General features: G+C 46.9%; 1 protein-coding gene across 1 annotated transcript in view; it reads right to left on the bottom strand.

Annotated features, from left to right (window-relative positions):
- Positions 1-27,220, bottom strand: part of SLC9A3 (solute carrier family 9 member A3) — a 342,657-nt gene that overhangs the window by 88,959 nt on the left and 226,478 nt on the right. The window contains exons 8-10 of the mRNA XM_082257740.1: positions 26,839-26,928; positions 24,380-24,450; positions 1,401-1,530 (exon numbers count right to left, since the gene is read on the bottom strand). Coding sequence (XP_082113866.1) covers positions 1,401-1,530; positions 24,380-24,450; positions 26,839-26,928 — 291 coding nt within the window. The remainder of the gene's footprint in view (positions 1-1,400; positions 1,531-24,379; positions 24,451-26,838; positions 26,929-27,220) is intronic.

Genomic DNA, 27,220 nt, shown 5'->3' with positions numbered 1-27,220 from the left:
GGAAATGCTGCATTCTGCTTTTGCGTGCACTGGCAGAGGAATTTCCAGTCACAGAGAGACAGTTGTGGATAGCAATCCACCAGCTCCTGCAAGAAGAGGGCGGTTTGAAGATGTCTAGGTCACTTCAGATATGAGATCCTTCTTTCAGCCGAACCATCGACAGCTGTACTCCGGATCCAGCATCAGGGAACGCCTAGACCGACAGATTTCCGAATACATCGGGTTAACGGCCGATGTGGACGCTATGAGGAGTGATGAACCCTTGGACTACTGGGTGGGCAGGCTTGACCTCTGGCCAGAGCTTGCACAATTTGCAATGGAACTGTTGGCTTGCCCCCCATCCAGTGTCCTGTCCGAAAGGATGTTCAGCGCAGCAGGGGGGATCGTGACCGATAAGCGCACTCGCCTAGCTCCTGACAGTGTAGACTACCTCACATTTATAAAAATGAATGAGGCATGGATCTCTAAGGAATTCAACATATGTGACCAGTAGACCATGTTTCGTTGAAATTCCTCATGCCAGGCCACAAATATCTGCCAGACCGCCATCCACCCACAACAATTCCTGGTCCTTGTCTTCGCTAAATACAGCGGCATAAAAGGCATTTCATGTCCATTGAATGCCAAATTTTTGCGGCCTTTCAGGGCCGACAATAATTTTTTTCTGTGAATGCCAAATGTACCTCCAGCCACAGAATACAACTTTCTTTTCTGTCAGGTAAACCCATGTGGGCTAATTTTTGGGGCCTACACTTCTGTATCCTGTGAATGCCTAATGTACCTCCAGCCACCAAATACTACGTTTCTAGCTGTCAGGTAAACCCATGTAGGCTAATTTTTGGGGCCTATACTGGCCGACACTTACTTCTGTATCCTGTGAATGGATATTCTTCCACACAATAACTGGGTAAGTGGGGTGGTGATCAAGGTGGCGAACAAGGATCCTAAAGGACTGGTGCTGAAGTCCTTTAGGTTCCTGACAATGGCCCTGATTATATCACTCCAAGGCTTTTTGCATTTCAGTTATCACTGCTTATGTACACGGGCACACGTGGCAGTGTACCATAAAAAACAGGATGCAGCTCTATGCTGGTAAAGGCAGATTTGAGCAGATACATTTGTACAGGCATGGATGTGTGCACCCAAACACGCCTTCAATGGTGACTGTGTGCAACCCCTGTGACTTCTAGGCACATAAACACATCTGTTTTTTTATGGTTTATAGTCCTATGGTTTATGTCTTATTACTGTATATTGACATTCTTCCTCTAAAATGACACATTCTCTATTCTGTGGAATCCTCTTTAAAAGCAGATGAATTAAAGAACGTTAGCTGTACATGCTGTTAATAATACAGTGTTGATAACACATTATACTATTGCTTATTATGCTCCACATACCTCTGCAACATAGCTTATAGCATCCTTCATATTTAGCTCATGAAACACACTGAGAATTCGATCTTGTGTTTTTTGAGCTGATTTTCTCATAAAAAGTTTGCTGAGATATTTTGCATCAAACTTTGCGATCCTAAACAAAAACAGGTAATTGTTAACTGGGTTTTATCAAATGACACCATTTCACAAAGAGGAATACAAGTAAAGACAATGATCCAAAAACTCAGTAAATGAATTGCAGCATAACAAATATTTATAGTGTATGAGAAACCCAAACACCAAACAAATATATTTTGACAAAAAACAGAATATTGATTTTACAGTGATTGTAAAAGGTCCAGCTAACAAATCCTATCCTCCATTTCTGGGGTCCGCTGCCCTGGCCTGGTTGTTCCCCCATAGCAAGCGTTCTTGTGGGCTCTGAATGTCCATAGACACACACAGTGCTCCCTCCTAACTGCGATTGACAGCAGCAGGGGCCGATGTCTGTGAGCCTATGAATAGAGATAGAGTAGGGTGCTGGATCGACATCAGGCACAGGTAAGTATTTGGGAAGCGATGGCAGGGAATGCATTTAGGTAAACAACCTTTAACCTTTACAACCGTTTTTGGCACAGATTGGTAAATTACAAGAAAGAATAAATAGAGTGCCAAATTCGTAATCAAATAAAACACACACCTACTGTATGAACATATATACAGTGTACAGCATGTGTTTTTAGCAGTTTATCTGGTGTTTTGTCTTCAAGCACAAGAAATTATAGTAAGCATACTAACTCAACAAAATATACATAGATATATGCACAAACAGCATAGACAACTTTCCATCAACCTACAGTATATGGCATAAAAAATGCCTTAGTCACCATGAATGTAAACATTTGTTTTTTTATAGTATGTTCAGGCACTGCTGAACCAGTTTACCTCTCATGTGGCAAATAAATCTGAAAAAGGAGCAGTCTTCTTGGATTTATAGTGGACTTAAACTCAAACATGAAAGATTTATGAATAAAATCTAAAATGTTAGGTGTGGGCCTCAGTACCCTGAAAAATTTAACTTCTGTGTAGAAATACTCCTGGAACCAGCAAGGCACTTCATGGTAAGTGAGAATGCCTAGATACTCCTGTGCGTACAGCCCTAAAGCTGTATATCTGCAATGTAAGATTTAAAGTGATACTAAATTCGTGTTTTTTTTTTTTTTTTAAATAACAAACATGTTATACTTTCCTGCTTTGTGCAGTGGTTTTGCAGCTGCTTTATGTGTCCATTCAGACACGGAGCCGCTGCTCGCCTCGCCCCCTCTCACCTTTTTGGCTCACTGCCTATGACTGACAGCAGTGGAAGCCAATAGCACCCACTGTGTCTCAGTCTCAGCCAATTAGGAGGGGGAGTCCCGGACAGCCGAGTTTCCCATGCAACATCACTGGATTGAGATGTGGCTCAAGTAAGTATTGCTTAAGGCTGCTGCACACAGAAAGTTTTTTTATCATAATGAATAGAATGCATTAACCACTTGCCGACCATCGCACGACTATCTACGTCGGCGGTCAGCCCCTCACAGGCAAAGTGACGTAGGTCTACGTCGCTAGCCTGTGAGGGTCTAGGGAGCGAGCGCGCGCCCCCGGAGGCCGGTCACTCTGCGATCGGCGGGGGAGAGGGAGAAAGTCAGGCGGCTTGTGTAAACAAGCTGCCTGTCATTCTCCCCTGTGTATGAAGGATGATCATACGGTTCTACTATGTAGAACCGTTGATCACTGTTCATACATCTGAAGCCACAGCCAATCACAGTAGAAAGCACGCCCCTAGGGACACACATAGCCCCTCCCTTTCAAAAAAAGTTAACCCCTTCACTGCCAGTGTATTTTTACAGTAACAGTGCATATGTATAGCACTGATAACTGTAGAAATGTCACTGGTAACCCCAAAAGTGTCAAAAATGTCAGTCAAGGGTCCGATCTGTCCGCCGCAATGTCGCAGTACCGCAAAAAAGAAATCGCAGATCGCCGCCATTACGCGTTAAAAAAAAAAACAACAAAAATGACAAAAATCTTTCCCTTTGTTAGTAAACGCGATAACTTTTGCGCAAACCAATCAAAATACACTTTTTGCGATTTTTTTTTTACCAAACATAGGTAGCATAAAACAAATTGGCCGAAAATGTTAAAAAATTTTGATTTTTAAATTTTTTTGGGGGGGAATTTCATATAAAAAAATCTGAAAAATATTGCTATTTTTGCAAAATTTACGCTCTTTTTTTGTTTATAGCGCATGATCAAAAAATCGCACAGGTGATCAAATACCACCAAAAGAAAGCTCTGTTTGTGGGAAAAAAAGGACGCCAAATTCGTTTAGATACAGCGTCGCACGACCGCGCAATTGTCCGTTAAAGTCACGCAGTGCCGAATCGCAAAATACCCCCTGGTCAGGAAGGGGGTAAAATCTTCCGGGGGTTAAGTGGTTAAGATAAAAAACCTTCTGCCTTTAGAACCACTTTAAGGCACTGCTAGCTGGACTGCTACTCTCAAGAGATATACAGTAAGATTTGGTGATGTTACTACTCCTCACTTTTCTCCTTGCTGGAGGTTCTGAAATGAGGAAGTAAGCCCTGCATCTACCAAGATGGCTGCATTCACAGAGAGACAGTACAGGCCGAGGCTTATTAGTATAGAGAAAATATCAGCAGGGAGATCACAGGAAATATTGGTGACTGGCCCAGTGCCCTCTGCCTGCTGTTTTCAGGCACACCTTAACTTCGGCACTGGAAGGTATTACTAATTTCATGACCAGTCCATGTTTTGCTATTAAGCACTGCGCTATTATAACTGGCAATTGTGTGGTCATGCCACGCTGTACCTAAATTAAATTTATATATATTTTCCCACAAATTTAGCTTTCTTTTGGAGGTATTTAATCACTACTGGGTTTTTATTTTTTATTTACAAGAACTAGTTTTACAGCTGGTGGACTTTACTGACACATTACATGAGACCGAGACTGTATTTATAAAAATATCAAAAAAATGTTATTCGTTCATATCTTTAACGTAGTGTTCACTCCCGGAGGTCGTGGAGATTTTAAAGAACTCCCTTACAAACTGTCTGCCCTCTCAGGTGTAGGGACAGTCAGCTCCCACTCTGCTTACATTAGAGGTAAGAACCATCTTTTTTTTTTTATATAACATTTTATTGAAGTTCAACGCATTACAGCAGAATTACATTACAACCATACAATGAACAAATAGTGTGGATACACAGTAGATGGCAATCGGTCACGAAACAAAAATAAGCGAATGTGCATAAAGAACTCCAGAGATAACAGAACAATAATCTCTGTAACCAAAGGTATCAACAACATATGATATTATTGATATTAATATTAATGATATTAATGATACCATTTTCTATTTTCTGGGGTTAAGAAGGGAAACGGTAGGGTCAAGGGAGGAAGGTAGGAAGGGGGGGGGGGGATGGGTAGCCAGACATATGCGTGTAAACCAGATACATGCGGTATAAAGGGGCCAAAGCCCCCTATATTTGCTCCTGGGGGGAGCATGAACATAGGCAACGTTTAGTGTCAACGTTGGGCACCGTCTCAAGTACATCAGTAGGATGTAGCTAGTACTACACAACTAGATAATAACAGTAAATATCATATCCCCAACAGACCGTATGGCTTGTCATGGTGCCCCATAATGATAAAGATAGATCGGGCCTTTGCCGAGGGCAGTTAGGAATGAAGCGGCACCAAGGTGTGAAGAAAGAGGGGTCTGCCAGATCTTGTACATCCATTAAAAGGTCAATTGTCCAGACCAGGTCTACTATGAGAATCCCCTGCCACTGTGGGGAAGAGATGCCATTTCCTGTTAAAGCGTAGGGCGGTGGCAGAGGGAGTGTGTTGCAGGCCTGTAGATTCTAGGTCACGCAGCCTAGATAAGTCCGCATGGAGATCTTTGGTTGTGGGAGGAGATGGCTCCAACCACCGCTTCAGGATTAGTCTGCGAGCTATCATGAGGCAAGAGAGTATCCAGGGCTTGTTGTTGAACCATATACTCCGGGAGTGTTTGGGTGTATGAATGCCGGGCAACGATGGATCACCAAACAGCAGGAGGTAAATGTCCTTTGGTAGCATTAGTCCCGTGTAGTTCGATATATACCGTAAGACCTTGTCCCAAAAGGAGGCGATGGGGGGGCACATCCAGATTTTATGAAGCAAAGAGGGAAATTGGCTCTTACACAGCGTACAGAAGTGATGGGATACATCTGCGGACCACCTTATGTGTGGAAAATAAGCTCGATGCATAAGTTTGAACTGCTGTTCCCTCCAGAACTCATTTGTGATGTATCGGCGGGTGGTTAGATATCCGGATAGGATGCGGTGATGTGCTGTATCAGAGTGGAGTATAGCATTCCACGGTTTCGCCACTTGGTCAGAGACATTTTGGGAGAGTGCAACAAGCAAGGGCTTGTATAGGTGAGAAATCTTATGTTTTCCCTGCTGTAGCCACGTATCCAGTAGTGAGGTGGTAAAGCGATTTTGGGGCGTGCGGCAGATTGAGTCCACAAAACTTAGACATTGTCTATAGTATAAGTAGTGACCCTTCGGCAGATGAAAGCGAATAGCAAAGGTGTCAAACGGGAGAGGCATACCTGAACATTCATCAAACAATTGAGCAAACCTAGTAACACCTCGCCTTGACCAGTCCCCATAAGCAGAGCACTGCTGGGCCTGTGGGAACATGGGGTGATTACATATAGGCAAGAACCTGGAGAGGCGCTGAGGCAACTTAAAACGTCTCCTCAGGTCCCTCCAAGCCATCACAGTATCCCTGAGCAGCAAATTGCCGCGCAGTGACACCGGGAGATCAGCTGTTCCACAGTGCAGCAGTGCCGCCAGGTTCCAGGGAGCGGCTAATTCTGAGTCCAAGGCATAGTTAGTATATCTAGATTCAGGACTCAACCAGTCTATACAGTTCCTCACAAGGCAGACCACATTATACAACCGAGTGTTAGGGAGATCCATGCCCCCTTCCCGTTTGTTTAAGTGTAATTTGGCCATCGATATTCTAGAGCGTTTCCCTTTCCATAGGAATGAAGAGACAGCTTTGTGTAGTCTAGTGATATCTACATGTTTCAAGAGAAGTGGCAAAGTTTGGAGAGGGTAGAGGAGTTTGGGGAAGGTGGTCATTTTGTATAGGTGACACCTACCGCTAAAGGAGAGTGGCAGATTCGCCCATGTTTTAAGTTCTGCGCACATTTTATCGATAACCGGTGTGAAATTTAGACGGTACAAGGAGGAGGAGAATCGTCCTATTTTTATGCCCAGATAAGTAATATGACTGGTGTTGACCCGAAGGAGGGAAGATGATGCCCAATGCGGAGTATGAACTGTATTTAGCGGGAGGATTTCACTTTTAGTGAAGTTTATACGGAGGCCGGAACATAGTCTATATTCTGCAAACATGTCCTGTATAAGCGGTAAATCATGGCTAGGGTCTGCGGTAAATATCAAAACGTCGTCCGCAAACATGGCGGTACGGAGTTCCTCCCGGCCCACTTTGATCCCCCGGAGCCCAGGATGGTGCAGCATGTATCTGGACAATGGTTCCAGGGCCAGGTTAAATAGCAGGGGTGATAGAGGGCACCCCTGTCTGGTACCCTTGTATAATTTAAAAGGTTCCGAATGTGGCCTGCTATTACCACCTGAGCCTCGGGGGATGCGTACATGGTTCTAATTGTGTGTAGAAAAGCGCCAGAGAAGCCAAAGCGTATCAGTACTTTGTCTAGCCACTGTATATTAACATTATGGAAGGCTTTTTCGGCATCTAAAGTGATGATTGCCGCCGTGTTGTCAGGGTTTGCTTTAGTGACTTCCAGGGCGGTTATAACCTTTCTAATGTTGGCGGCCGCTGAACATCCTTTAACAAATCCTGCTTGGGCTGGGTGTACAAGGGACGGGAGTATAGACGCTAATCTGTCCGCTATGATCTTGGAGAGCAGCTTCGAGTCCACATTTAATAGCAAAATGGGCCTATATGATCCCGGGTCCTTCGGGTCCTTCCCCTTTTTGTAAATCAGCTTAATGTGTGCCCGGTAACCAGTCGGCAGGTATGGATGGCCTGACATAATATGGTTGAAGACGCTTTGTAGGGTAGGGGCTAAGTGGTCTATGGCCAATTTATAGAACTCCGGAGTGTAACCGTCGGGACCGGGCAATTTTCCTGGTGACAGTCCTAGAACAGTTTTCCGCACTTCCTCGACGGTTATAGGGGAATTTAGGGAGTCTAATTGGGTCGGGGACACCGTAGGGAGTTCCACAGATGACAACCACCGCGTAGCTGTAGTTTCATCGCAGGGTTCGAATCCGTACAGGGACTTATAAAAGTCCGCAAATACCTTGTTGACTTCGGTGGGAGACTCTACAAGCTGACCATCAGCCCCCCTAAGGGAAGATACAAGTGTGGTCTCAAAAGGTCCGCGGCACAGAGAGGCCATCAGCTTTTCGGGTTTATTCCCAAAGGAGTGGAACTTCCAATCCAGGTGGGATTTGTAGAGTCTCTCCCTATTGTCAGCCCAGGTATCGAATTCTGTCTTCGCCTTACGCCACCTGTCTCTGTTAGGCGGAGAGTTATCGAGGTTGAGGTCGGTCTGTGCTTTTCTAAGGGAAGCGCTGGCTTCCGTATAGGCTTTGGCCACCTTCTTTTTATATGCTGACGCGTATGCGATGATGCGTCCTCTCAGGACTGCTTTACCTGATTCCCATAGAAGTGTCGGGGAAATGGAAGGTGTGTCATTGATGTTGACAAAGTCGGCCCATACGTCGCCTAAAAGGGTAGCAATCCCAGGGTCTTTGGCTAAGTAGGAGGGAAATCTCCAATTTTTGAAGGAAGGGGCGGTTGCATGTATGGAGATATCGATGGATATGGGAGCGTGATCCGAAATAGCTATGTCGTGGATTTTCGGTGAGCTAGTGTACGGGAGCATTTTAGTGTTGGCGAACGCGTAATCTATCCTCGTGAGGGTGTTGTGGGGATGCGAGTAAAAAGTAAATTCCCTGCCTGTGGGGTTCGACAAGCGCCACGTGTCGGTAAGTTGTAAACTTTCCGCCAAGTTGAGCAATAAAGGGGAATGATATGTGTTCTTAGAGAATGTGGACCCCGTGGCCCGTGATCTGTCTTCAGAGGGTCACATGAGCTGGTTGAAGTCACCGGGCACTAGTAATGGTAGATGAAGGAAAGGCGCTAGGGCACTAGCCAGTGTTTGAAAAAAAGAAACAGAGGGGGCGGTAGGCGCGTACACACCCGCCACCGCCCACTCCTGCACCCCATCTCTGAGATGCAGAATGGCGATGCGCCCCTCCCCGTCAAAGTGTTTGTCATGGACTGTGACTTTGTAGTTCTTGTGGATCAGAATCAGTACCCCTGATTTCCCTTTTACTGCTGGTGAACCAAATACCTGTCCCACCCAGAGCTTATGCATTCTGTGGAAATCTCTCTCCTCTAAGTGAGATTCCTGCAGTATTGCAATGTCCGCCCTCAGACGTTTCAGGTGTCTGAGGACGGCCATTCGTTTGTGAGGTGACCTAAGTCCTTTGACATTCCACGAGACAATGGTCATGGGGGATCATAAAAGCTGGATTGAGCCGTGAAGCCTTTGAGAGCAGTATGAGGACTGAGACGGCGCCTGGTAGAATTCAACCTATGATTAATAATAATTAGCAGGTGGCCCGGTAGGGGCCGTACATCTGGCAAGTCAAGGGAGGGGAACAGGGGCACAAGTAGCCCACCAGAGGCTAGGGCTAGAAAAGAGGATAGGGGGCAAAAACATCGTAGAAACTTCACTTTTTTCCTCATGTAATAGGGCACGCGGACGGACAGCGTTACCGGGTTTCTATGGTCAGCGTCCGAAATAGGCAACGAGATCGCTTCAAGTGTCGACACCTCACGGCCCAAAAGGGACACCGAGCCCAGAAACCTGTAATAAGGCCGTGGCCCAAGTCACAATGAAACTGTGGGTACTCAATAACAGGTAAACATCAAAGTAATAAGACATAACAGGAATTAAACCATCAGAAGGTTGATGAATATAAACAATAAGTATATAACATATTCTATTACCTATACCTTCAAGGCAGTGAAAGTTTGTGGGATCATGAGGGGGCAGCCGAGCCGCCGAGGCACGGGATAGAGATCCGTATTTCTTAGAGCCGTAGGGGCATCGTAGCCAGCAGTCACTGCCCAGACGTATGAAAAGGGAATATGTCACGTAAGTGAGGTGACACCAGAGCTGAGGTCTCCTCCTGGAGAAAATGAGAAAAGAGCGGCCAGCACCGGCAGGTGCGTGGGGTCGCTCAACGATTCCTGCGACCGGACGACGGTCCATTGGTGCGTTGCCTCTTCGTCGGCTCCTTCCGTGGACTCCGTTGTTCTCTTGCCCCCTGGGGGCGCTGGGGAGACGGGGTTTCTGGTGGCTCCACCTGGATGTTGAAGTGGCGGTCAAGAAAGTGCACGGCTTCCTCAGGGTATGTGAAAGACTTTTGTTCCCCTGATAAGTCGGTTAAACGCAAGGTAGCAGGGTATGCTAGGGTGAACTTGATAGCCTTGCGGTAGAGAGCTTGGCATATTGGCTGAAAGGCCTTTCTGCGTTTGGTAACCTCCTGCGAGTAGTCTGCAAAGACCAACAGCTTGTGGCCATCAACTTGGAACAATTTAGAGTTCCTAAACGATTTGAGGATATTTTGTCGGTCCATGTAGTTTAGATACCGCACTATGACAGGGCGGGGTGTTTTCCTGTCATTAGATGGAGCCCCCAGGCGATGGGCTCTCTCAGCAATGCATGTTGTGTGAATCCCCAAGGCCAGAGGGAGGCGGGTAGTGGTCAAATCCATTAGCGTTTCTGCTCCGTCTGATTCAGGGAGGCCTATGATCCGGAGGTTATTCCTCCGAGATCGGTTCTCTAGATCGTCCAGCTTGTCCAATAGATAGCGCTGGGTCTGCCTGGCTTGCTGGTCCATCGAGAATGAGCCCTGGAGCTCATCCTCCACATCTGAAAGCCTATGTTCCAGCTCCTGTAGCCTGCGCGTGTGGTCTCCCAGTTCCTTCTGCAGCTGGGCCATCCCCAGGGTTATCGCCTTATCCACTGCCTCTGTGATGGTGGGCGATAGTAGGCTGGCCACCGCCTGGGCTAGAGAGGCGATTTGGGCCTCAGGCATGGGCAGGGAGGACTGACCTTGTAGGGCCGGCTGAGGTAAAGGCGCGGCGTCCGCCATTAAGGCCTCTGTGTAGGCCGCAGATGAAGCCGCGGGCTCGATTTGCAGCGGTGCGGCAGAGCCATTCAGCGAAGAAATTTGTCCATCCCTCTGGGTCCTCTGATGGCGTGGGGTCGGATGGTCAGTGCGGACCGGTAAGAATGGTCTTTTATGCTGGTTTGCCCGGAGCCGATGTCCCACACAGCCTCTCACATGGGCGCCGGAACCGGAAGTAAGAACCATCTTTAAACATACATACAGTATCTCACAAAAGTGAGTACACCCCTAACATTTTTGTAAATATTTTATTACAGCTTTTCATGTGACAACACTGAAGAAATTACACTTTGCTACAATGTAAAGTAGTGAGTGTACAGCTTGTACAGCAGTGTAATTTTGCTGCCCCCTCAAAATAACTCAACACACAGCTATTAATGTCTAAACTGCTGGCAACAAAAGTGAGTACACCCCTGAGGGAAAATGTCCAAAGTGGGCCAAATTAGCCATTTTCTCTTCCCGGTGTCATGTGACTCATTAGTGTCACAAGGTCCCAGGTGTGGGAGCAAGTGTGTTACTTTTGGTGTTATCGCTCTCACTCTCTCATACAGGGTCACTGGAAGTTCAGCATGGCACCTGAAAAAAAAAAGAATTGTTGCTCTACATAAAGATGGCCTAGGCTATAAGAAGATTGCCAAGACCCTGAAATTCTGTTGCAGCATGGTGGTCAAGACCATACAGTGGTTTAACAGGACAGTTTCCACTCAGAACAGACCTTGCCATGGTCAACCAAAGAAATTGAGTGCATGTGCTCAGTGTCATATCCAGAGATTGTCTTTGGGAAATAGAGCTATGAGTGCAGCCAGCATTGCTGCAGAGGTTAAAGGGGTGAGTGGTCAGCCTGTCAGTGCTCAGACCATACGCCGCACACTGCATCAAATTGGTCTGAATGGCTGTCATCTCAGAAAGAAGCCTCTTCTAAAGATGATGCACAAGAGAGCCCGCAAACAGTTTGCTAAAGACAAGCAGACTAAGGACATGGATTACTGAAACTGTGTCCTCTGGTCTGATGAGACCGAGATAAACGTATATGGTTCAGATGGTGTCAAGCGTGTGTGGCGGCAACCAAGTGAGGTGTACAAAGACAAGTGTGTCTTGCCTACAGTCAAGCATGGTGGTGGGACTGTCATGGTCTGGGGCTGCATGATTGCTGCCGCCACTGGGGAGCTACAGTTCATTGAGGGAATCATGAATGCCAACATGTACTGTGACATACTGAAGCAGAGCATGATCCCTTCCCTTCAGAGACTGGGCCGCAGGGCAGTATTCCAACAGGATAACGACCGCAAACATACCTTCAAGATCACCACTGCCTTGCTAAAGAAGCTGAGGGTAAAGGTGATGGACTGGTCAAGCATGTCTCCAGACCTAAACCCTATTGAGCATCTGTGGGGCATCCTCAAACTGAAGGTGGAGGAGCGCAAGGTCCCTACCATCCTACCATCTTTATTGGTTGAGCCAGATGGACTTTTTTCCACCTGACTAACTATGTAACCAGCTCTGTGATGTCATCATAGAGGACTGGAAGAGGACTCCAGTGGCAACCTGTGAGCTCTGGTGAACTCCATGCCCAGGAGGGTTAGGGCAGTGTTGGAAACTAATAGTGGTCACACAAAATATTGACACTTTAGGCCCAGTTTGGACAATTTCACTGTGTGCTGAGTTATTTTTAGAGGACAGCAAATTTACACTGTTATACAAGCTGTACACTCACTACTTTACATTGGAGAAAAGTGCCATTTCTTCAGTGTTGTCACATGAAAAGTTATAATAAAATATTTACAAAAATGTGAGAGGTATAGTGATGAAACGCGTAGGGCGAGACTTACATCATACGTCACTTTCGGTAGCAGTGGTTCTGGACCGTGGAATGTGGGATAGCTAAGGCGACCGGACCCTGCACGCTGACAGTGAACTTCCCAAACATGAGTGGATGCTACTTGTTCTTATGCTATCTAGTACATATTACGCAATGGAAGATCTTTTGTGTTTATATTGAAAGCATATCAAACGCCTGTGAAGTATCTGAGTGGGGAACCCCAGGTGGGAATCCAGTGGTTGGAACGTTACAGCTGTGCAACCTGGTCCAAAGGCTAGCCATGTGGTAAGTGCTTTACCTAGTGGGGGGCCACGGGTATTAGCACTTGCACCTACCAGCACGCACATCGCCTCGTGGGATCACTGAGAGCACACACCACCTATCTTGTGTCACCCACCACATCACATGCTCACAATCATTTCCAGAGCTGGACCTGCGAGCCTAACAAGGCAGTCTTAGCACTGGTCATTTAAGCACCTTTATAGAAGCACTCAGTATATTTTTTAAGCACCATTAAGCCACTAAGCACACTGTGTGACTTATTTTAAGATATCACTCTACATTTTAATATTATCCAGCATGCAGGCACTTTCTAATTTATTCCCAATATTTATATATTATATACCCTTGGCCCCATGAGGATCATATCACAACGTGTCTAAGCATCTTCCCCACACAGCACCAGGATTTTAATACCCAGCACTGAATACCTTTCACTAAAAGCTGTGCACTTTTTTAAGACCCAATACTACCCAATTGGCTCTTTAGTGATTTTAGGTTCCTTTAACATTAAGCACAGTTTGTGTTCAGCTTTTTTTATGAGGATGTTATGGTTTTATGACCATTTAGCTGGATAAATAGTGGTAGCGCTGTTTACCAACAAACCTATACCCCTTATTTGCATACTACCTCAGTGGTAGGTTGGTGGCAGCTTAAACCACAAAAACCCTTATTTTCAAACTCCATAGCGCAGGTACAGTATAATCCTTCTCAACAGGTAGATAACTGTTTAGAGATGAATTTACAGTGACCACAGGGCGAGCAGGGCTACCATTCTCATGTTTTTTTTTCCCCTTTGAAAAGATATCAGGCCCTTTACATCTACTTTTCTGCAGTGCAGCTTTAGCCCTTATGTGAGTCCTATGTCCGCCCCCCAGATGTTATTGTAACTGTTTGATGCCCTCCGCCATTGCTGCCATAAATCCTTGGGGGAAATGTGCAAAACTCGATTTACTCCCTTCTGCATATGTGATTTGACACTACTTATTATATACAATTATGTAATAAATATGTATAAACAGAAACATATATGTTTATGTGTAAAATAATTCTTTGTTATATTCAACAGAATGTGACATCCTCCATTCATGGTCTTGAGGAAGCTACACATTATAGCGAAACATGTTGACCAACAGAGGAGACCCAATATACAGACACCTTCTTTGGTTCATGTAACCTGTATCATACTAGCATCTGAGAGGTGGTATATAGGGGTCACACCTTAAATTGCAATGTCACATGTATTGTTTTTAAGTTGTTTGTTTTTGAACACTACGTCTCGGTCTCATGTAATGTGCCAGTAAAGTCCACCAGCTGTAAGACTAGTTCTTGCAGTTTTTTAGATTCTACTTTTGGGGTGTGGCACAGGTAGAGGTCACTTGTTTGCGTTTTTTTTTTTTTATTATTATTATTATGTAAACAAAAAAAAAAGTCAAACATTTTGAAAAAAAAAAAACCCCAATATTTTGTACTTTCTTATATAAAACATATCTAATTTTTAATTAAAAAATTTTTAAAAATCGAATTTCTTCATAAATTTAGGGCAAAATATATTCTGTTGATTGGTTTGCGTGCAAGTTATAGTGTCTACAAACTATGTACTATATATACTGGAATTAGTATTCCTATATAGGTGATCAAAGACTTATAATGGGACTGTGATAGTGCGGCGAAGAATCTGACACTAACTGACATTTTGTGGGAACTAATACAATGATCAGTGCTAAGAATATAAACTGTCACTGTACTTATGATGCTGGCTGAGAAAGGTAACATCTAGGTTGATCAAAGGGTTAATTGTGTGCCTAACAATGTTTACTGTTTTTTTTTTTTTTTTTCTGTGTGTACTGTGTACTGTCCTTACTAAGCAGGTTTTTACTCAATGCTTTGTATGAAAAAAAAATTCACATCGCTGTCACCAGTCAGTGTCTCTGATCACCACCACACCAGTCATAACATGATGCTGTACTGCTCTGGTGATGGTATGTAAAAAAATATACAATTATTTTTTTTTATTATTTTTCCACAAAATTGTGACAAAAAAATTACAACTTCAAATAACTTGCTATGTCTCTTACTAAATACCTCAGACTGTCTACTTTCCAAAAAATGGTCATTTGTACTGTCCTGACATGTTAAGGGCCTCAATAAATGAGATCAGCCATCAGTACAACAGGACTGATCAATTTTCAAATATACATACCATAGTTTGTGGGCGCTAAAATTCTCCTACAGACTAAATAATGTACACTTATTGGGATTTTTTTACAAAAGACATGTAGCAGAATACATTTTGAACTAAATTTATGATACAATTTGAATTTATTGGATATGTTTTATGACAGAAAGTAGAAAAGATTGTTTTTTTGACATTGCAAAAAATGGTAATCAAATGGTGATCAAATACACACAATGTGTGAAAAATGTGATAAAAATGTAATTTGCCTACAGTATTGCATGACCGTGAAATTAGAAAAGAATGAAGGCCTATGCGCTGCTAATCTGGTATAAGAAAGAAGGGAGTCAGGAGGGAAGTAGATGTTGGTAAGATGTAAATAATGGGAAAAAATCCCATACAAAACCAGCAGCCAATTCTGTATTATCACAAATACTGACAGATGTAAAAGTATATATATAGTGAACCGGCGCTAGTTTCTAAAGATGCTCAAATATAAGATTAAAGTTGATCATGTAAAGCATTAAAAACGCATCAATTCCAAATGACAAAAACCGCATGAAAATAACTCAATAATTTAGCGATGCATTATGCTAACATGAACCAAACGAAAAAATAGTTTGATAAATTTGATATTTTGCATTTATCCACTATTATTTATTCACTCACTTTGCATTTCCCTTGGTACTTGACCACTAGGACACATTTTATTCAAAATATATCTTTTTACAATTTTCTTCACCTTCCTTTATGGTATAAACACCACACCTTGAATGTGCCATGAATATATATCACATTTGTTTGTGAATTTTTTTATCCCCACTTGCAACACACGTTTCATTTTATCTACTTGCAATTTTCTTTCTGCATGATGTGTTTTTATATCCTTTGATAATTGGATATCAAAGGATACACTTACATTTACATTGAAACTCTTCCCATTTATTGGTCACTATTTTTTCGTTTGGTTCATGTTGGCATCATGCATAGCTAAATTATTGAGCTATTTTCATGCGTTTTTTATCATTTGGAATTGATGCGTTTTTTAACGCTTTACATGATCAATTTTAATCTTATATTTGAGCATCTTTAGAAACTAGCGCCGGTTCACTATATATTTATGACGTGCAATTGCCAATCAAAGTAACACTGTGCTGAATAGCAAAAAATGCGCTGGTCATGAAGGGGGTAAAACCCTTCCAGGGCTCAAGTGGTTAAACCCTTGGCATATTAAAATATTGGAGAAAGAACTAGAAATTCATATTTAAGTATTACAACTACTACTTACAACTAAATAAATAATAAAAAAAAAACAATAGCAGACATAATCTAAAGTGACAGCAGATAAGCTGTTTTGATATTAACCTTGTCTTGACTGCATAATGCATACAGTATATGCAGCAGCAGGAAAAGTGGGCTGTAACACCCAGCCACCACACAAATGCATCCATGCAGTGTGATGAGAGCATGCTCACTGCTTCTGATCAGGAACCTGTGGAAGAGGTTCGTGGTCAAGTGATCATTGTGAAAGCCAATCACCTTGGACACAGGATTAGAAAAGTTTCTTCAAAGCATTAATGCCAAATTAAAGGGCCACTAGTAGGTGGCATGAATGGATTAACATATAAATAAATGGGGCGTGGCTTGGACATGGCGGTGTGAGGACGTTTTCACTTGGTGCTCCCGCTCTCCGGCCTCCCTAGTCGACCATTACCTGCTTTTTTCGCTGCTATGAGCGTCCGCAGAAAGAGGAGAACTAAGCCCGCTACAGCCTCTTCCTTGAGGACCCCCTCGGTGACCCCGATCCGAGCCTTCTTCCCGGAGTCCGCCAGCTCTACGCCGCGGGTCCTGACTCTGACGCCACGTGGGGGACCTGGCCTGATGGCTGCATCCTCGCCTACACGTAGTTCCCCTGTGCTCCCTGCCGCCTCCCCCATGGCTGCCTCCAACATCCCGTCTCAACTGGGGGATATACAGGACATCTGGACTCTCCTCAGGGCCCTTCCCACGAAAGCAGACATGGAGGCAATAGTGGCACAGGTGGCGGACCAACACCGGCGGGACTTCCAACAGCTGGGGGGCGAGTTGGCCTCCCTGGAGGGACGAGTGACGGCGGGAGAGTCTGTGGTCGGCGCGCTACAGACCAGGATATCCCGGCTGGAACAGACCCAGGTCGGACACACTGAAGTCCTTGCCGCTCATCAGCTAAGGATGGAGGACCATGAGACCTGGAGCCGTCGCAACAACTTACGGCTCCGGGGCTTACCTGAAGCCACTGGCCCGGAAGACCTTGCAGAAACTGTGAGAGCTGTGCTGTCCCGTGTCCTCCCGCCGGATCCTCCGGTCACCCTGGAGTTTGATCGGGTCCATCGAGCCTTGGGAGCGCGTCCCACTGATCCAGCTAGACCCAGGGACGTCATCTGCCGCCTGCATCGGTACTCACTGAAGGAACGGGTGCTCCGGGAGGCTTGGTCCAAGGGCCCCATTGACTTTGATGGCGCTACCATTCAGATATTCCCGGATGTGGCACGGGGCACACTGCAACGCCGAGCGATGCTTAAACCGCTGCTGGAAAGGCTCCGGGCGCCTGAGATCACATATCGATGGGGATTCCCCCTACAGCTGACGGTGCGGAAGAATGGATCGATCTTTGTGCTTCACAAGCACGCAGACCTGCCGTCTCTCTGTGACTTCCTTGGCATCGAACGGGTGGAGCTCCGGAACTGGCTGGCCCTGCTTCCGGACCGTGACCAACGCCGGGATCCCCGTGGCTTGGGCTCTCCGCTCCCCCGCAGGCAGCGTCGGCAGAATCGGGGTCCGCCTCCGCAGAGTTCGGGAGTCGCTGCACCGGAGACTTAGGGCGAGGTGTGTGAGTATGGCCCCCTCCTTCCCTGACTCTTGCCCTTACCTTGGTCCCGATCCCTGATGTCTCCAGCTAGCCCCTTACCCATCGCACCCGCACGCTATTGTCTCCGGTGCGTCACCTGAGGTCCGGCACCCCATCGGCTTTGGCTGGTCTGTTGAGGCATGGCCCCCCTTTCATCTCCCGCTGGACTGCTGCTTCCTTGCTGAACCTCACGCTCGCACCCCCTGCATGCTGCTGGACCACGGTGCTCATCAGGTGTCCCCCTATCGCTGACTGCTTTTGCGGACTGCCCTGCTTGACTGTGCCTCCCGGCTGCCCTCTTCCGGTCCTGAATTTCACCGCTGGCTGCATATGGGGATATTTGTTGCTGGGGGTCATGGCGAGCATGTGGGGTGGGGGGGGACCTGGCTCTCGCAGAGGATCCTCTTCGGAGGTCCCGCGGGGCCCCGTGCTGCTCTGCCGGTGTTGCCTCAGTCGGGGACATGCCTACCGCTTGGACAGACCTATATGGTAACTAGTATTACTGAGGAAGGACCTTGCCGATCTCTGAGATACATGTGTTGGAGGTTTGTGTAGAATGTCAGGCTGCCCTTCCCCTCTGCTATCACTGAAAGCTCCGTGTCTATTTAAAAGCATTTTGATAGTTGTGCTGGGCTGGAGGCAGTGTTGGGGTTCCTCATTCCCCCCTTCCTTCCCCCCCTCCCCCTTTCTCCCTCCCCCCTCCCCTTTCCCTCCCCCTCCCCCCCCCTTTCCCTCCCCTTTCCCTCCCCCTCTCCCTCCCCCTCCCCCCTTTCCCTCCCCCTCCCCCCCTTTCCCTCCCCCCTTCCCTTTCCCTCTCCCTTCCTTTTCCCTCCCCCTCTCCCTCCGTTCCTCCCCATCTTCGCCCTTCCCCCCCTTCCTTCCTTCCTTGCCCTTCCTCCTTGGCCACATTCCCCCTCCCACCTCGCCCCCCTCCCCCTTCCTTTTTCCCCTCCCCCCCCCGTTTTTTCCCTACCCGGGGCCTTGCTATTTGCTGCGACCCTTGATATTTTTTGTCTTTTGGGGGGGGGTCCCTTGCGGGGGCTTGTGGGGCTGCGATCCTCGGGGCCCTTGGGGTCTGTCGGGGGGTGCTGCCCTGGGAGCCGGCGCTCTGGACCGTCCTTCCTTGCTCTTGGCTGTTCAGTTACTTTCTGTTATTGTCTTTTACATGGCTCAATGTTTAGATCACTATGTTCCCCGCCTCAGACTGGCGGTGCTTCCTCCGATGTTCCTCAATGTTTATATTCCTTGTGTGATGCTCACATATCACCCTTTCCTAGGTCGACGTGGGATGGAAGGGGAGCGGTCACCATCCTCTTTTCGGTGTGGCCTTCCCCGTTCCCCCCATAGGGTTTTGTTTTCCCGGGGTTCCCCACGCCCCACTCGGTCTTTGGGTGGTGGGTCTGGAACCCTAGGCGATTTGAGACTAGCTCTCACTGTGCCACTGGCACTGTAGTTCCTTGGTTCTTCGTTTCTCTCTGTGCTTTTCCCCTCCTACTCCCTCTTTATTGCCCTTCTCTTCTCATTTACCCCCTCCCCCCCTTTTTTTTTTTCCCCCCCTTTACCTCTTCCTCCCCCCTCCCCTTAGATGGTGATGGCTGCCCGTCCGGCTGATCCCATCCGCCTGGCATCGCTCAACGTGAAGGGGCTCAATACCCCTGAAAAGCGCTCCATTGTTCTGACTGACCTTCATCGCCTTCGGGCCCACGTTGGCTTCCTGCAGGAGACCCATTTCAGAGTTGCCAAAATCCCTTCATTGGGTGGCAGACGATTTCCCACTGTCTACCACAGTTGCTCGCCTGATTCCAGATCAAGAGGGGTTAACATTTTGATAGGTAGCCAAACCCCGTGGACGTGCCTAGACTCGTGGAGCGATGAGATGGGCAGAGCTCTATTTGTGAAGGGTCGTCTGGGCTCTGTGTTGGTCACCCTGGTCAACCTATACCTGCCCAATACGGAACAGGTCCCGTTCCTAGAATCTTTGCTCTCCAAACACCACGATTTTATGGAAGGTCAGGTTCTCCTTGGAGGCGACCTCAATTTTGTTCTGGATCCGATCCTGGACGCTTCTCGCGGAACATTCCACATCTCCTACGCGGCGCTAAAGCGACTTAAGAAGGGCTTTCACGCCTTTCATCTAGTTGATGCGTGGAGGGTCCTTCATCCGACCACTAGAGACTACACTTTTTACTCTTCTCCCCATGACTCCTACTCGCGCATTGATTATTTTCTGGTTCCCCAAGCCCTGCTGGGACGTGTAGTGTCGGCGTCTATTGGCTCCATCACTGTCTCCGACCACGCGCCGGTGATTCTTGAGATGGACCTACGCACCCCGGAGACACGTCAATGGCAGTGGCGACTCAATGACGGTCTCCTCCAGGATCCTAGCCTCCTGGAGGAACTTAGGACCGAACTTAGGGGGTTCTTTGCGACTAATGCCCTTCCGGAAAGTTTGCCGCTAATGGTGTGGGAGGCTCATAAGTCCTACATGCGAGGGGTCCTGATTAAATTAGGGTCTCAACGCAAGCGTGCACGGACACAACAGGTACAGGATCTTCTGAAGCGTATAGCTTCGCTAGAGGCCACCCACAAGTGAACGCTGGCACAATCGGCCCTTCAGGAGCTGACTGTTCTCCGGGAGCAGCTGCGCTCCTTGGCCCTCTTCAAAGCGAAGGCTTTGTTAGCCAAATGCAGACGCGTGTTTTACGAGCACGGGAATAAATGTGGCAGGATCCTTGCACGAGCCTTACGAAAACAGCGGGCACAGACGTTTATCCCAGAAATTCTCTCCTCGTCGCAACGAAAGGTCCACACCACGGAGGATATTGCTGAGGCCTTCCGCAGGTACTATTCCTCATTATACAATCTGGCTCCAGACTCATCTTCGCCGGCCCGGGCAGCGCTCCGCTCTAAGATCCGGACGTACTTGCAGACCTCCGGGCTCCCCGGTCTTCCCACAGAGGCTCTAGAACGATTGGACGAGCCCCTCCTCCCTGCCGAACTCTCGGGGGCCGTGGCGGGAGCTCAGAGTGGCAAGGCGCCAGGGCCAGATGGCTTCTCTCTGGCCTACTATAAAAGTTTTGAGGACATTCTGGCTCCCCACTTTCTCACCGCATATAACGCAGCGGGTTCGGGGGCGGAGTTCCCAGTGGACTCACTCCGCGCTCACATCACGGTGATAGCGAAGGAGGGTAAGGACCCCCTCCTTTGCTAGAGTTACAGGCCTATATCGCTCCTTAATGTGGACTTGAAATTGTTCACCAAGATTCTGGCCTCTCGTTTAGCCCCCCTGCTCCCGCAACTGGTGGACGATGATCAAGTGGGCTTTGTACCCTCCCGGGAAGCAAGGGACAACACCACGAAGGCTATTGATCTGCTGCACTTGGCGTGCGCCCGGAAGATCCCCATGCTGCTCCTCTCGACGGACGCCGAAAAGGCGTTTGATCGGGTGAATTGGGTCTTCCTTATGGAGACCATGAGACATATTGGGCTGGGGCAACGCATGTTGTCCTGGATTGGTGCGATTTACTCTCGCCCGTCGGCCTGCGTTAAGATCAACGGCTTGCTCTCCGGCCCTTTGGAAATATCCAATGGGACAAGACAGGGATGCCCTCTTTCCCCGCTGATTTTTGTTCTGACCCTTGAGCCTTTCTTGAGGTTGGTTAGGGCGAATACTGATATAAGTGGAATCTGGGTCTCTACGTCGCTCGCCCCAAAGGTAGCGGCTTATGCAGACGACCTCCTCTTCTTCTTATCCAAGCCCCTTCTCTCCCTGCCTAATCTTATGAAGGAGTTCCGCAACTATGAAGAGCTATCTTCATATAAAATCAACCATCAGAAATCTGAGGCCCTCCCGGTCTCCGTGCCTCCGGCCTTACTGACCCTTCTCCAGAGGGATTTTCCCTTTAAATGGAGTTCTTCGCATATTAAATATTTGGGCGTTTTTCTCCCCAACCGTCCTGATCGCATCTTCGAATGCAACTTCCCTCCTCTTCTAGTGCATATCCGGAAGGATTTGGAGGGCTGGCAGAAGGGAATGTTCTCATGGTTCGGGCGCTGTGACATCATAAAAATGAATGTCATGCCCCGTCTGCTTTATGTGTTGCAAGCCCTTCCTATTTCTGTCCCCCAGACCTTCCTTCGGAAGATCAATGAGGTGAGGTATTCCGCAGGTTTCTGTGGCTTCGGAGCTCCCCCCGCCTGGCGCTCAGAGTTCTTCGTATGCCCAAACTGAGTGGCGGCATGGCCTTCCCAGACGCATCGCTATATTATGCCTCATGCCACCTGGCCAGGATTCTGGACTGGCATGTACATGGATCACTGAAACAATGGGTGCGCATTGAACGGAGCTTTGGTGACTCTTCGCCGGAGTCTCTGTTCTGGGGAGCCTCTGCCCTGCCACGCGGGACCTCGGATCACCCGACCATAGGGGCCACCCTGGCGTTGGGTCGTAGGCTGTGTAGAGAGGGCTCCATCGCTACCTTTCCTTCACCTCTGTTCCCGGTGCTCGATAACCAGGACTTCACCCCAGGCCTGACTGACCCAGGTTTTCGCGCCTTGAAGACCACCGGTCGTCACCAAGCTAGACACTTCATTGTCCGTGGTCGTTGGATCTCTCGGCAAACTCTCTTCTCGGATCACACCTTTGCCACATTGTCGTTCTGGCAAAAGATACAGCTGGCTCACTTCCTGCAATCCCTGCCACCGGCAACCTCGTTTACGAGACGCCTTACTCCTTTTGAGGAACTTTGTGCATCGGACTCTCCCTTGCGCCATACTATATCTCTGCTCTACCGCCTTTTATCAGGCTCCGATCCATACTTCAGACCCCTGTACCTGACTCACTGGGAACGGGACCTAGGGCTCTCTCTCTCGGACCACCAGGTTAAGCGTATTTTCTTTTTCACCTATAAGACTTCCACGTGCTCCAAGTATCAGGAGGCTGGCTATAAGCTCTTGACCAGATGGTACTACACCCCGGCCAGACTGCATAAGATGTTCCCTTCATGTTCGAACCTCTGCTGGCGATGTGGGGAGGAGGTGGGATCCCTCCTCCACGTCTTCTGGTCTTGCAACAGACTGCAACCCTTCTGGAAGGAAGTGATGCGTATCTCGCAGAAGTTCACAGATCATACCCTCACTTTGGGCCCTGCTCTCTTCCTTCTCCACCACAATTGCTTTCCACGGTCTTCTTATCGGAAATCAATCTTGCCGCTCCTGCTAACGGCGGCAAAGAGCTGTATCCCTCTTCTCTGGAAACAGGCACAATCTCCCACGGTGGCATTATGGCTGCGTAAAGTGGCACATATCAATGAAATGGAGGACCTTGTTGCGACTGACAGGGGCACTAGGGAGAAATTCCTCAAACGATGGTACTATTGACATGAATTCAGCTTCTCCGATGAATATAAAACTTTGATCGCCTAGCTGGCTGTCGGCGGACCGAGGGGCCGCCACCACCCCCCCCCCCCTTTCTCCTCCTTTCCATTTTTAGCCTCCTCCCTCCCTTCTCTGCTCTATGGCTTCCTTTTCTTTTGAGATTTTATTTTCTTTAGGCAGATGTAACCTACCTGCCTCTCGGAATTTATAAGTGGGGCGGGCCGCCGGATCGGTCCCTCCCTGCCCCCATAGGCCGGCCATTTGATGGATGTCGGCGGGGATAGGGATTGAGACCTTTTCGGAGGGCCAACGCCCTGTTGTCGACTCTTGGTTCTTACCTCTCATATTTATCTATGTTGGACCATATGTCCTGAGATGTGTTTTCACTTATTACCTTATACATTGTCTTCTGTTTGCTTACTGTTTTTGGACATGTACCACTGCTCTTACATATGCTGTATGCCTATTCCTTTTTCAATAAACAGTGAATTTATAAAAAAAAAAAAAACATATAAATAAATGTACAAAGTATCTTATTTGCTTACTTTTTATTTTTAAATATACAATTGAAAGCATTTTGTTACATCTGTTTAATGTGCAAATTTATGACAATTTTATGATTTTATCACACTATTCCCAACACACATGTTCCTGAAGAAATGGCTGTGCATATAAGTTGGTGCTTATAAGGGGGTGCATAAGCAACCACTGGCTTGAACTGTGTGTGTCTAATCGGAGCAAGAGAATGTCACCAGCACACCGAGGATCTCCAGGACGAGTTCAAAGCTTTGTTCTGGAGATCCTTGGTGTTCTGGTGACATTCTCTTTCTCTGTGATTTTATTTCACAAAGTCTTATCAACCCTATGATACCCAACTGTGAACTAGAAATACCTCTCACATTATATAAAGTTCAGGAATACGGTGTTATTCTATAGCCCTTACACTTTCTGTCTTAGGGTGACAATGCTGCTCCTCTATAGATATAGCACACTCAGTAAGCATATTAGGACAGGAGTTATGTTACTGGGAAAAAAACAGAAAACAAAAAGAAATCCATGCAGCCACTATATCAAATAATTGATAAGCTACATCACATGTCTGTTCTTAGGTATTCAGACAACTTAACCTATTTTTTTTACTTACTTTTCCCTCATGTAGTTGTGCCCGATTTGTCCAGAGACATCTTCAATTGCAGAGCAAATGTGATCGAATGCCTTTTGAAATACAGACATATGTGCATTTACAAAATGTATCATGTCTGCTTTTTAAAAATGTTACATATATTTATAATTTTCTAGTTACATTTGGGGGGGTGAAAGTAGAAAACATCCAAACTCACTTCTATGCTGAAGCATTAGTGTGATGTTGCAGCTGTCCCATGTTGGTTTGGCTCTAAGGCTGAGAACTGAGCAGCCACATAACCACTGATTGCTCACCTCTCAGTCTGCTTGGAGCTAAAAGCAGTGACTGTTAGTCCCCACTTTCTGCTTTTTTCTCTTCCATCGCTCATTGAACTGCTGAGCAGGGCAGGAGTTATCAGCTGTGCGCTAAGAGCTGGAGCCAGTTTTCAATCAATCAACCGGGTGGATCCTGACAATACTGTCAGGATCTTTCCACAGCCAGAAGCAGCTCTGCCTCATCAGCTAAGAGCGGGCAATAGCTCTGGGTCAGAGGTCAGTGTATTTCTGTGACCCACAAAAGTAGTCTGGCCAAAAAAGCTTTCCACTCTAAATCATTTATAAATGATAAAGAGTTTGGGATTAAAAGTACCATTTCTGTAATTGCAGATGGCATCAAGCTCTGTAATGGAATAGCATCCTTACAAGCAGTGGAGGCTGGTGTATTGGAGGCGCAGGGGCGCTGTCCCCCCATCCATGCGTCCGGCCTCCTAATCTACATGCGGGGTGCCGGACGCATGGATTTCAATGGGGCTTTTTTAACCATGTGACTAGAGCCAGAGGCTCTCACAGGCTAAAAAAAAAGGTGGGCTCGGGGCGCAGTGCTCTGTGCCCTGAGCCCACCCACTTGTGTGACAATAGGGAATGAATATTCGCTATTGTCATACAGATCCGCCTCCTGGCCAATCAGGAAGCGGGTCCTGAGACCTGTTTCCTGATTGGCCGAAAGTAGAAGTCATGCCATTGGGCATGGGGGAGGAGACGCTTCTACTGAGGGGGAAAAAGCTGAAGCTGCTGCCGCCGCCGCCGCTGAGGGTGAGTGAGCCATGGGGGGTCCGGGGGGGTCCTGGTGTGGGGCCTGGTGGGGGCCGGGATTGGGTGTATAGTGCAGTCCGTCTGCCGCCCCGCCCCCCCTGGCCCATGGAGCACCAGCCGCCATTGCTTACAAGATGTCTACAACTTAAAACAGACCTTAAAGCTCTGTTTGATTTGGTGGCTGTGCACTTATATTACCTGTTTTCTATTTGTTTTCTTTTTGCCTTCACCTTTTTTTAGGAAGAGATATAGACTCCAAAAAGAGAGACATAGTTTTGCCCCTGTACAAAGACCTCATCTGGAATATGCAGTTCAGTTTTGGATGCCAGTGAACAAAAAGATTATGGGGAACTAGAGAAAGGACACCAGACTGATAAGAGTCATGGAGGACTTCTGCTACAAGGAAAGATTAGAAGAACGAAATATATTCTCTCTTGAAAACAGGTGAATTAAGGAGTTGTAAAGGCAGAAGTTTTTTTTTTATCTTAATGCATTCTATACATTAGGATAAAAAGCCTTCTGTGTGTAGCAGCTTCCCCTGCATCCCCTAATACTTACCTGAGGTTCATCTCTGTCCAGCGATGTCCACGAGTCCCTCACCGTCCGGGACTTTCCTTCCTGCTTGGCTGAGACACAGTAGCAGTGCCATTGCTCTCGCGGCTGCCAATCAGGAGAGAGGGGGCGTGGCTGAATGGACACACAGAGCTGCAGCTCAGCTTGGGTGCCCCATAGCAAGCGGACATCCGCTGCTATCCGATCCGATCCTGTCTGTAAAATCCAGACGGTTGAAACCCTATTTTCCATCCGTCTGGAGGATCGGATAGAAATGGGATAAAAACAGACAGACGGTCCGTTTTCATCTGATCTCCCATAGAGGAGAGCGGGGATCTGACAGGTCTGTCTCTGCAAAGTAAGCGGAGATGGACCTGTCATCCGCCTGCTTAGCAGGGATCGGCGGATCGACCCCCGCTGAGCAAAACAGAGCGGAAAGCCTGTGTGAAAGGACCCTAAAATGTAAGAATTACTATGCTATATAAATATTTATGTGATATGGTTTTGGAGATTCTTACTGCATAGCTCACTACCAAAACACAAGTCAAAGCATAATCTGCAAGGCTGCTAGTGGATCAGGTTTTAGTAAATGTAAAAAAAAAAAAAAAAAGTGTTGTCTGACAAATTCTATATGAAAACAATTGCATTTAATACACCATTGTCTGGTGCATTGCTTTCCAATTAATGACACAAGAATCCAATTCGTTAATGCCAAAAAAACTCATCTGTGTTGTAGGTAGGTAGCACAAAGAAACTGTAATATTTAGTACACAATGACAAATTTGGCTTAAAACAATATTGCAAAACAAAGAGATTTAAACAAAATGTGGACCTTACTCGGCCATGAAGCTTTTCATTGAGTTTTTTTTCCCTGTGTTCACTTTTCTTCACTTTTAACCATTGAACCAAAGGCTTAATAGTTAGTCCCTGTTCAAAAAGACAAATTTACAGTGTGAATTTTGAATAAAATACATTATACAAACACAGACAAGTTATTTAAAGAAAACCTTTGTCCAATATCATTTTTTGTGGTGAAAAGTAATGAATAAAAGGGTCCTAAAGTGCTTTTAAGGTCAAATGTTCAGCACCACAGCGCTTTTGCCCTGCAGGTAAAGATTGGAACTACTTTCTCCTCTTCGATATAACGAACAGTTTGGCTGCCTTCCACCTTATACCTAAGCTTGTGGTCCATGCACAGACAGGGAGGTCCGAATAGGCA

Source organism: Pelophylax lessonae (genome assembly GCF_965119305.1).
Source record: "Pelophylax lessonae genome assembly, chromosome: 5".
Lineage (NCBI taxonomy): Eukaryota > Metazoa > Chordata > Amphibia > Anura > Ranidae > Pelophylax > Pelophylax lessonae.
This window is presented reverse-complemented; position numbering and strand designations above follow the sequence as displayed.